Source organism: Arachis ipaensis, chromosome B3 (assembly GCF_059453495.1).
Source record: "Arachis ipaensis isolate K30076 ecotype BB chromosome B3, ASM5945349v1, whole genome shotgun sequence".
In the NCBI taxonomy this organism is placed as follows: domain Eukaryota; kingdom Viridiplantae; phylum Streptophyta; class Magnoliopsida; order Fabales; family Fabaceae; genus Arachis; species Arachis ipaensis.
Genome location: NC_142438.1, coordinates 65,540,631 through 65,553,306, shown reverse-complemented (window position 1 = coordinate 65,553,306; position 12,676 = coordinate 65,540,631). Strand labels below are relative to the sequence as shown.

General features: G+C 39.9%; 1 protein-coding gene across 1 annotated transcript; it reads left to right on the top strand.

Annotated features, from left to right (window-relative positions):
- Positions 1-658: 658 nt before the first annotated feature.
- Positions 659-1,015, top strand: LOC107633212 (uncharacterized). The gene has a single exon (XM_016336853.1). It carries the CDS (start codon positions 659-661, stop codon positions 1,013-1,015), a length of 357 nt encoding a protein of 118 aa, XP_016192339.1.
- Positions 1,016-12,676: the final 11,661 nt, after the last annotated feature.

Sequence of the window (12,676 nt, the reverse complement as noted above, 5' to 3'; positions counted from 1 at the left end):
GTATGAATAAGTGGGTAAAGAGTAGATAAAAACCACTCAATTGAGCACAAGATAAACCATAAAATAATGGTTTATCAATGAGGAATCTTGAAAGACAAGTAGGGAAACTAGCCAGACAAGCTGAACGGCCAACTAATGTTTTTCCAAGTGATACACGTCCCTAATCCAATGGAGGAATGTAAAGCTGTGCAACTAAGGAGTGGAAAGAGTGTGGGGAATGACAAAGATGCTGACAAGAAACAAGCAGAAGAGGACAAGAATTATCAGGAAAGTTCTAAGAAGGAGGAGGAATCACAAACTTCAAAGAAGGGGAAGAAAGTCATGGAAGAGCAATTACAAGAGAAAAAAAGGGAGGTGGAGCGATATATTCCACCCCTACCATACTCTCAGAGGTTGAAAAAGGAGGTCAAGGACCAGCAATTTCCTAAGTTCTTAGAGGTTTTCAAGAAGCTGGAAATTAACCCCCCCACTTGCTGAAGCTTTGGAGCAAATGCCATTGTATGCAAAATTCCTTAAGGAACTCATCAATAAGAAAAGAAGCTGGAATGAAAAGGACACTGTGATCTTGACTCAAGAGTGCAGTGCAGTAATTCAAAGAGGCATTCCACCAAAACTCAAAGACTCAGGGAGCTTCATCATATCATGCACCATAGGTAACATGACTTTGGAAAGGGCTCTCTCTGACTTAGGTGCCAGCATCAATTTGATGCCTCTCTCAATGATGAAAAAGCTTGTAATAGAGGAAGTTAAACCCACCAGAATGTCATTTCAAATGGTAGATAGATCACTCAAGATACCTAATAGAGTTGTAGAGAACTTATTGGTAAAGGTTGGGGAATTCATCTTCCCTGCCGACTTTGTCATCTTAGACATGGAAGAAGAAAGGCACAACTCAATTATCTTGGGACGACCTTTCTTAGCCACAGCAAGGGCTATCATTGATGTGGAAAAAGGTGAAATGATCCTCAGGGTGCATGATGAGCAAATGATCATCAATGTCCTTAAAGCAATGTAATATCCCCCTGAGAAAGAAAAGCACATGAGAGTGGAAATGGTAGAAGACTTGGTGGAAGAAGCGCTTGGAACAAGCGGCCAGGAGGAACAAGAAGAAGAAATAGAAGCTGTCATGGATGAACAAGTCACTGAAATCTCTTCTGAAGATAAGACAGAGGAGGCACCAAAGCAAGAATTGAATCTCCTTCCTCGCCATCTCAAATATGCATTCCTTGGAGGAGAAGACACCTTTCCAGTAATCATCAATTCCTCCTTAAGCATGCAGGATGAAGAAAAGCTGATTGAAGTGCTGAGAACTCACAGGACAGCTTTAGGGTGGACAATTCATGACATCAAGGGTTTAAGCCCTGCAATTTCTATGCACAAGATCTTGCTAGAAGAAGACTTAAAACCAGTGGTAAAACATCAAAGGAGGCTTAACCCAACCATGAAGGAAGTGGTTCAGAAGGAGGTGATGAAGTTATGGAATGCTGGAATCATATACCCAATTTCTGATAGCTCTTGGGTGAGCCCAGTCCAAATGGTGCCAAAGAAGGGAGGCTTGACTGTCATTTACAATGAGAAGAATGAATTAATCCCTACAAGGACAATGACGGGGTGGAGGATGTGCATTGACTATAGAAGGCTGAATGATGCCACCAGGAAGGATCACTTCCCTCTCTCTTTTAGTGATCAGATGTTAGAAAAATTGGCTGGTCATGCTTACTATTGTTTCCTGGACGGCTACTCTGGATATAATCAGATAGTGGTGGATCCCAAGGATCAAGAAAAGACCTCATTCACTTGTCCGTTTAGGGTTTTTGCCTACAGGAGGATGCCCTTTGGGCTATGCAATGCTCCAGCAACCTTTCAAAGGTGTATGCTCTCCATATTCTCTGACATGATAGAAAAATTCTTAGAGATCTTTATGGATGATTTTTCTGTCTTTGGTAACTCTTTTGACACTTGTCTGCATCATCTAACCCTTCTTATCACCTTGGTTTGCTGATATTGCAAACTTCAAGGTTGGAAGAAGGATTCCCCAAGAGTTCACCAGGTAGCAAGTGAAGAAGCTGCTCAATGAAGCCAAGAAATTCCTATGGGATGAGCCCTTCTTGTTCAAAAGTTGTCCAGATGGAATGATAAGAAGGTATGTTCCTAAGAATGAAATGAGAAGCATATTGTGGTACTGTCATGGTTCAGCTTATGGTGGACACTTTGGACTAAAAAGAACATCTGCTAAAGTGCTTCAAAGTGGATTTTATTGGCCAACCATATTCAGAGATGCTAGAGAATTTGTGCACCAATGTAATGAATGCTAGAGAGATGGAGGACTAACAAAGAGGAACGAAATACCTCAAATACATGGACTAATGCAATGAATTTGTGCACCAATGCAATGAATTTGTTTGATCTCTAGGGCATAGACTTCATGGGACTATTTCCCCCATCATACTCCTTCAAATACATATTGGTAGCGGTGGAATATGTCTCTAAATGGGTAGAGGCCATAGCAACAATCACATGTGATGCACCAATCGTGCTTCAGTTTCTTAAGAGACACATCTTCACCAGATATGGGGTGCCTAAAGGCCTTATTAGTGATGGTGGCAGCCACATTTACAATAGACAAATGGAAAAGCTGCTCCACAATATGGAGTAATGATACGCGGGAATTTGCCTCTCAATAAATTTCCTTCCAGCAAGTGCATGTATTGTCGTCAAGTAAAAACTCACTATAGAGTGAGGTCGAATCCCATATGGATTGGTAGATCGAGAAATTATAACTGAAGAATTATGCTAGTTGAGCGAAATCAGAATTAAAATTGGGATTGTAGAATGTAAAATGGCGGGAAACTTAAATTGCAAGAAATTAAAGGAACAGAAAATTAAATTGCAGGGAATTAAAGTGACAGAATCTTAAATTACTGGAAATTAAATGGGATCGGGGAATTAAGCATGAAATTAAAGATGCAGAAAGTAAAATTAAATGGGTAGATCATAGATGGGGAATTCATTGGGTTTTAGGAGATATTGAATTCTCTGGATCAAATCATTTTCACCTCTTCCTCAATCAATGCATTCATTGACATTGCTTGGCAATCTTAGATGATTGGATCCCAATGTCTTGGCTCACCAATCTCTCTAAGCATGAACAATTGCCCTATATCTTGAATTAATTGCTCATGGGAAGAGTTGAAGTTCGGTCACTGACTATACCACACAAATTCATAGATCAAAGTGTTGGTAGGATTACATGTCACTATATCCATCCAAACCCCAATCTAATCCAATGTGAGAAAGTAATTCTACCATGAATTCTTCATTCCTCTCTCAAGGCTCCAAAGAATTCCAATTATGGATAGCTTCTCTCTCAAGACAACAATCCAATTTAATTAAGACCGAAAGCTTTCTAACAAAAATCAAGAGAAAAGAAAGAAGAAGAAGATGAAAAGTACTATTGATCCATTGAATTACAATAGAGCTCCCTAACCCAATGAAAAGGGGTTTAGTTGTTCATTGCTCTCAAAATGGAAATTGGAATTGAAAGATACATTCTGAAATTAACAAACAGAGAATGAAAAATACCAAGTATGTAAAAGTAACTAGCAGAGTAAAAGTGAAAAAAAATAAAAATTCCCCCTTCTAACTTAAATTCTAAGCTATTTATACACTTTCTTCCATGGATCTTCAAGCTCTGAATTGGGCTTTTGGCCTTGATGGAATTGGGTTGAAAATGGCTCCAATTGGTTGCCCTTGGTGTTAAGAAGAGATCTGTGTAAAATTTGAATCCTGATGCTTCATGATTGAGTCAACGTTTGAGGGCCAACGTTGACTCAAACGCCATTTAAAACAAAACCAGCAAAACCAGAAAGCTTACTGTCATTGGTGTTTGACTCAACATTGGAAGGCCAACGTCAGCTAACCCACGTGTATACGTACCTTGCGCTTTCGCGCAAAAGGGTCAAAAATGCTCATCCACGCGTACGCGTGCTTCATGCGTGCGCGTGGATGCAAGATTTTCATTTTGCAGTTTTAAAACAAGGCAGGGGACGTTGGCTTCAGCTTTGGACCTCCAATGTTCCCTCCAACATTGGCGTTTTCACACGTACATGTGTTGTACCGTTAAGCATGCATCGCCTTTTTTCCATCCACGCATACGCGTCACTGACGCATACGCGTCGATTCAAAATTTTCAAATCTGAATTCTGGGCTGAGCATCGCGGACGTTTGAGGCTAACATTTGAGGTAACGTTGGATCTCTAACTTTCAATTTTGACGCGTACGCGTGATACACGCGTATGCGTGGATGGTCAATTTTTGCTATTCCACGCGTGCGCGTGATGCACGCTTGCGCGCGAATATCAAATTTTGCTTTTTCACGTGTACTCATCCTAAACGCGTACGTGTCACTCAAAAATCTTTCAGCCCCATAATTGATCATTTTCTCACAACGTTGGGGTTAACGTTGGACCCCCAAAGCCACCTCCAACGTGAGCATCATCCTTGTTTACAGAGAAGTGCTCTGTTTCTCTTCCAACGTTTGAGGCAACGTTGGTGGTCCAACTTGGCCACCAACGTTGCTTTCTTTTCATCCTTTCCATGCTCCTTCTTCAACCTTCCTCGATGCCTTCCTTCACCTATCATCAACCAATACATGCATCAAAGCCTTGCTAATGAGAATTCTAATCATTCTTAGCACACAAGTAATTATAGCTTAATTCTCATAAAATTGCATCAAATTAATCATAATTTAATGATTCTAGGTATGCATGAATTCCCAACCTAATTCCTTATTTATAGCTCAAGAAAGTGCATAAAACCTATCAAAAACAAAGAAAAAGGCCAGTGAAACTAGCCTAAGATGCCCTGGCATCAAGTAATTCACATAATGGCCACACCATACAACCCTCAGACTAATGGCCAGGCTGAATGGGAAAACAGGGAGCTAATGAGAATCTTAGAGAAGATATTTGGGATCACAAGGAAAGACTGGGCAAGAAAGCTAGATGATGCTCTGTGGGCATATAAGACTGCTTTCAAAACTCCAATTGGAAAGTCACCCTTCCAGCTGATCTATGGCAAATCCTATCACCTTCCTGTAGAACTAGAACACAAAGCTTTCTGGGCCACTAAGCTTCTCAATCTTGACTCTCAAGTAGCAGGAGAGAAAAGGCTATTGCAACTCAATGAGTTGGATGAGTTCAGATTGGAAGCTTATGAGAATGTTAAGATATACAAGGAGATAGCTAAAAGATGGCATGACAAAAAAATCTCAAGAACAGAGTTTGAGCCAGGGCAACAAGTGTTATTATACAACTCTAGGCTCAAGATTTTTTCAGGGAAACTCAAGTCTAAATGGACTAGCCCTTATCTGGTGACTAAGGTTTTCCCATATGGAAGCCTTGAACTTTTGAATGAAGCTACAAAGGACATATTCACAGCAAATGGGCACATATCTAAGCATTACCTAAGAGGGCCTTGGAACAAGGAGGAGAGCACTCATGAACTGGGTTAAACAAGAATGAAGGACGTCAAGCTAATGACGATAAAGAAGCGCTTGTTGGGAGGCAACCCAACCAAAGGTAACTCTCTTTTCATAGTTGTTCCAATAAAAAGTCAAGATTTTCCTGTATTTCTAGGAGTTAAGTTTGGTGTTGCACACCAAAATGAGTGTGAAAAGGGGTGAATATATGATTTTAAGTTTGGTGTTCCACCTGATATCTCATGAAACACATAACGACCTTCCAAAAGGCATCATGAGGCAGAAACTCCAAAACAATCAGGGAAAGTTCTTGACAATTGCTCAATTTTAGTTATAGCAAGCTTACTCAATAAAAGAACAAGGTTCCATGTATGTGATTAATTTGCTGCATAATAGATATTGGCAAGGAACTAAGTTTGGTGTTCACATACCAAAGTAAGTTCAAGTGCCTACAACCATTCATACATGCTAACCATCTTTCAAGTGCTTGGAGAACAAGAAACTACCAATAACTTTTCAGGAATTCAATCAATCTCTTGGAAGAACTATGAACCATCAACCAAGGACACAAAGAAGAAGACAAAGCTATGGATGATGATGACAAAGGGAGAGCTAGAAGACACCACCAACATGTTGTATTGTTACTTAATTCCCTCTAAATTGAAGTGCTTTAATTGGAAGTCTAAATGTACCCCTGCTGATTAGTTTAAGTTGTTTGCATTCTGTTTGTTTACTGTCTTTTTATTTCTCATTTAAGTGGTCTAGCCAGAGTGTCTGCTTCATTTACATCTGCTTGAATTTATGTCTTGTTCCCCTTTGCATGAATAAAAGAAAACATTGAAATAGAAAGTGAAATTGTCCAATTTGGTAGGAATTAGAATAAAGTTCAGTGGTGGTATATGTTTGATTGTTCAGTAAGCTCACTAATAAGAGATAAAGGTTAGAATGTTCCTTTTTAGTATGAACTTGGCTGCTGTTTATGAAACCTTAGTAAATAAATATCATTGGAAGAAAGAAAGAGTAAGAAGGAAAGAAAGAAAAGCCAAGAATTGGCAATAAAAATGAAAGAAACAAAGAATAAGGCTAGATACCAATAGCTTGGACCTTAAGACACATGCCTGTGGTGCTTTTTGTACTAGGATCTGCTTGGATAATTAGGTTCTAAGGAGTATTTTAAAACTTGGTAACTTGGGTTAACTAACCCGGGATTATCAACCGAAAGTCTACTATCAAGAGCAACCTAGTTACAAGGCATTTAGTAACCCAAAGAGGTACTGGGCACCAATGTTCATAAGAAGAATTGTGAACCAAGAGTCTGTAGTGAATATGTGTTGACTAAAAAATAAGTTAAAAAGCTACTGCAACACATGACACTATGCTGCAATTGAGAAATAAGTTTCTCAGCAAAAGAAAAATAAAAAAAATATCAAACATCAAGGATCAATATATAATAAGGTTTCCTAGCAGCACCTTAGTCACACTTAAAAGGGCATCTCAAACCTGGAAATCAATAAAAGTAGAGCTTCAAACAGTTCCTGCATGAAACCCCATGAACCTAGATTGAGTGCTTTCAAATAAGGACAAATATACTTCTCTGTTTCCATTCATTTTACTCATGTTTCACTGCTTGCTTAGGGACAAGCAAGATTTAAGTTTGGTGTTGTGATGACAGGTCATCTTAGGCTAGTTTCACAAGCATTTTTCATTTGTTTTCATTAGGTTTCATGCATTTTCTTGCACAATAAGTAAGCATTTGGATAGGAATTTCATGCATCTCTTGACTCAGTCAAACTTGGTTGCTTATGTACATTTTCCTGAGATTTATGCAAATTTTGCTTGATGATTGAATGATGCAAATATCTTGGGAATTGTAGCAAACTCTTATGCAATTTTTTTATTGATGATAGGTGAAAAGGAAGCTAAAGAAGGGAGAGCAAACAAGCAACAAAAAGGGCCATGGAAAGGATCAAAGGGAAGCAACGTTGGTGGCCAAAGTTGGCTCACCAACATTGCCTCAAATGTTGATGAAGAAAAGGGGAGACCAACGTTGGAACAAAAGTTGATGCTCCAACGTTGCCTTAAACGTTCATGCTTGAAGAGGTGCAAAGTTGGAGTCAAAGTTGGCCTCCAACTTTGCCTCAAACGTTGGCCAAAGAAGGGTGCATAGTTAGAGCCAAAGTTGGACTCCAATTATGCCTCAAACTATAAGCAAGAAGTCAATGTTTGAACCCAAAGATAGACCTTAAATACCACCTCAAACGTTGGCCATGAGGAAGGTGCATAGTTGGAGCCAAAGTTGGACTCCAACTATGCCTCAAACTTCAATTCAAGAGACCATAGTTGGAGCCAAAGTTGGACTCCAACTATGGGTCCAACGTTGGGGTAGAGAGATGCCAATGTTGGAGGGAACGTTGGAGGACCAACGTTACCTCCAACGTGCTTGATAAAATCTCAAAAGTTGAAGTTAGAAAAATTGCATCGACACGTACGTGTGGGCGACGCGTACACGTGAGCGTGGAAAAATTGCAATCCACGCGTACGCGTGGGTGACGTGCACGCGTGACAATGCCAACGTTTGAGGTAACGTTGGTGATCCAACGTTAGATCCAATGTCTGCGATGACATCCTTGGAAAAATTTGATATGACACGTACGCGTGGAAGACGCGTACGCCTGGAATGGAAAAAAAAGCAGCATTCACGCGTACATGTGGGCGACCCGTACACGTGACCAGGCAAAGGTTGATGCACGAATGTTGAATCAAATTTTGCTGGCAACACCCAGAATTCATTTTTTAAGTGACGTTTGACCCAACGTTTGCCCATAAACGTTGACCCTAACATGAACTCGAACTTCAATGCAAAATGGCACCATGCAGAGTATAAACGTTAATGTGCAAACGTCCTCATCAATGTCACTAAAGGCCACTCTCACTTAGCTTCAACAAAGGCCAAGGACCACATCCAAGACTTGAAGAAAGTGTATAAAGGAGGAGAATTTGAGTTAGAAAAGGAGGTTGGAAGTCAAAGGAGTCAGGGACCCAAATTGGGAAACTCTGTACTCATTTTCTTTTGTATTTTCCTTATGCTTTTCATCTTCTGCACTTTTCTATTTTCTGTTTTTATTAGAGCAATGATGAACTAAACCCCATTTTTCATTAGGGGGAGGAGCTCTATTGTAATCATAATGATCTCGGATGGGGTTTATTGATGAACCGAAATATTCTTATGCCGGTTAGAAATTAGCAATGAATCCAATCGTGAGTATAGTCTAACCAACACGCAAATATCGCATCAAACAATTCTAAAATCTATGACCGAGAGTATTGATCCTGGGTTATTCTCCCTAGGAATTGGCTTATAATGAACATCATTGATTAGGAAGTCTTTTGTGGTTTTGAGAGTTGGTGCTAGAATTCAAGCTATCACAGGTAAACAACAATTAATTGAGATAAAGGCCTTGGCTAGGGGTAAGCATTGGAAGTTCCATCATTATAGTTTCCTTCAATTGTGATAAGTGTTGATTATTGCTTCACTTAGTTAACCGCCCTAATGGAGGAAAGTCAAGTGAGAGCAACTAACTTGAGTCACAAGTCCTAGTCTCACCTAGGGAATTTTGCTTTAGTGCACTCCAAGTCAATTAGTAATTCTCAATTCCTAGTCAACAATTGATATCCACTATTCAGGTGTCTCCAATAACTCAATCCCTAAGCCAAGTAAGAGAGATCTACTCCATAACTAGGGTTCTCATTATCACAAACAATTGGTAGGCACTCATAGAACACATGATGTAATTGACGGAAGAAAATTGAATTAAAGCTATCCAATCCAAACAACCATCAACAATCAAGCAATTGAATGAAATTCCTCAATTCATTAATCAAAATTCAAAGTAGCAACGTCAAACAAATCTAGATCTAAGAGATTGAATCAAAAGAGCATCAATTGAGAGTAGAAGAAGAGTAGATCTATAACTTGTATCAAAACAAAAGTGAATTAGCAATGGATCTCACCAAGAAATCAAAGGAGAATTGCAATGGAGGAAGTGAAATCATAGAGAGAAGTTAGAGTTTCTCTCTCTAAAAACAAAATGTAACTAACTACCCAAAATATCTAGAATTATGACTAATTCTCCTAACACTCCTAATCCTTGGTCTTCTTAAGCTTTTTCCTCCAAAATTCTGCTCCAAAACAGGGCCTGGGACTCCTTAAAATCGCTGGTCACATTTTCTTCTTAAAAATTACATGCGCACTATATGTGTACGCGCACCTGGGTCTTATGCGATCTGCGCGCAGGCGCATAGTACGCGCGCGCGTCCAATGATTTGTGGCCCAGCCATATAAGCGCACCGGCTTCTCGTCTCGGCTCCACCCAGCCGGCTCTGAGATTAAACATTCGCGCGTATGCGTACGGTGCGCATGCGCGCACATGCCGAAGTTTCAAAACTTGCTTTATTCCATGCTCCTTCCATTCATGCATGCTTCCTTCACTCCTCTCAGCCATTTTTGTCCTATAACTTCTGAAACCACTTAACAAATGGATCAAGGCATCGAATGGTAATAAATGAGGATTGCAATATATTAATTTTGATGCAAAAGAAGCATGTTTTCATCTATGAGGCAAAATGTGGAAAGGAACACAAAATCATGCAGTTTTATATGAATAAGTGAGGAAGATCATTTGATAAAACTCTTAAATCTATACATGATAGACCCTAAAAACGGGATTTATCAACCTCCCCACACTTAAAGTATAGCATGTCCTCATGCTAAAGATCAAAGGATCACAAGAGAGTGAGACTCATAGAATGCAATCTACCTACATGAATGCAACTAGGGTGTATGCTACTATCTACTTGGTCAAGAGCAATTCAATCTTCCTAGAACATACACACACACACACACACACATATATATATATATATATGCACATAGGGTAAGATGATGGGCAATGTATGAACTCTACCAATTCTAGTAACCCAAAGTGAAATATGCGTAACTTGCATGAAAAACACTCGCGAGAGCCGGGAACAAGGAATTAAGCTTCGAACCCCTCCCCGGAAGTATTTGCACTCTATTCGCTCGGTGTATAGGGTTGATCACTCAATCCTCCCCTACTTCATGCTCTTCCAAAATCCTCTAATAATCAACAATTGTTCTATGCATGCATACATATATCATGAGGTCTTTCCTTAGGTTGACTGGGGTTAGGGTTAAGGTAGGGTTATATATTTGGCTAAGTGGGCTAAAAATTGAATCCTTTGATTAACTTGAGCTCCCTACCTAACCTATATAACATCCTATACAATTATGTACTAACCTAGCTACCCATTCCTCACTCTTTCACATACTCATACATTTACTTTTGATCATTACACATATGCATTGATTGGTCTCTAAGTCTTACTTTGGGATATTTTGTCCCCTTTTATTGCTTCTCTTTTTTTTCTTCCTTTTTCTATATATATATATATTTTTTTCTTTTCTTTTCTTGTCTTTTCTCTTTTTTTTCTATACGCATATATGTATATATTTTTTTCTTTTGTTTTTCTCATATATTTTTTTTCAACTATATACAAGAACATCAATGCATGAGGTCTATACATTTAATCAACACATGAGTATGTATCCACTTCCCAATTTTTCAACAAAAACAACATGCTCTTATCTCAACCAATGCTTCCCCCTCCCCCCCCCCCCGCGTTTTCCCACACTTGAATGGCACACATGCACTAGCCTAAGCTATTCAAGGATTCAAATAGGGATATTCATGGTTTTTCGTCTTTGGCTTGTGATGTGCTAAAATTAAGAATAATCGGGTTAAGCGTAGGCTCAAAATTGGTTGCAAAGGTTGTTATAAGGTAAGGTCATTTGGGTAAGTAGCTAAGTGAATTGATGGCCTCAATCATGCACATGCATTTATACATATAACAATGGACATATAGAGTCAAACAAATTAAGGATCACAATCATAGAGAGAGAACAATGCACACAAGAAGGAAAGTAAGTGGTTATAAGATGTAACCACGCAATTAGGCTCAAACTCACTTGCTCGTGTTCTTGGCTCAAAATCCATGTTCCAAATTACATTCTTCGAGCAAGCTTAGCATAAAAAATTCTTCAAAATTTGTAGGGTTGCCGTAAAATTCTAGTTCTAGGAGAGATCTAGTTCTAGAAGAGAAGTCATTACTCTAACCAAGTGGATTTATTAAGAGATAACTAATATGCAAAGGGGTTAAAAAGGTGAAAAACCTAATTATGCAATCTATCCTAATTAGCAAAAGAGATTCAAAATTTATTCGGGTGTTACCTATGAAGACCGGTCGGCCGACTGACCTCCTCACACTTAGAAGTTGGCATGGTCCTCCGTGCCTTGAGGGAGACGTAGTGGTTGATCGGCTTCCGAGTGTCCATCCTCTTCTTCATTATCGTTTTCTTTATTATCGGTGCCGGTGGACGTGGAAATTTCCGGTTCTTCCATAGGTGGTGATAGGCAACTTAGAAGCTTCTTGACAAAAGTGTATCGGCATTGGTTTCGCTACTCATAACAATCGAGCTTCTTGTGGAGGTCCTCTATGCGTTGCATGGATGACTTTGGTGGTGCGATTGAGGTGGTGGGAATGCTCATGGGGACGGCTAAGTTCGGCTCCTTGGTGTCCGCCAGAGGGTAAAGATATCTCCCATTCGGAACAACATCGCCGTCTATCGGGATCATGGCCCTCCGATCCTTATTCTCTCGGGGAACACCGGTTGCGGCAACTAAGTCGGTCACTAGATCGGGAAATGGTAAGTTTCCCTTAGCGTGGATGCGGCCCATACCTTGGCGAATGAGACGGAGAATATGAACCGGTCTCTCTGTGAGGACACATCAAACCAATACTCGGCAGTGATAGATGAGCCATGGGTGCTTGGAAGCATATAATGGGCTAGAATTTGGACCCATGCCTGAGCCTCTCTAGTGAGAAAGCATGCGCTGATGCCCTTGGGCCGAGGCCTTATCCTTCCTTGAATCCAGAATGATTCGGGTATGGCAATGACCCTAAGGACGGTATCCTAATCAAACGCGTATTCGCACCATGCCGACAAAATCTCTTGATATGCATCAATCCCTTCCGCTAACGGTCCGATCCTAAGCACACTTTGAATGGCCTCCTCTGTGACGGAAACTTGTCTTCGGCACACAAATACCGATGCAAGAG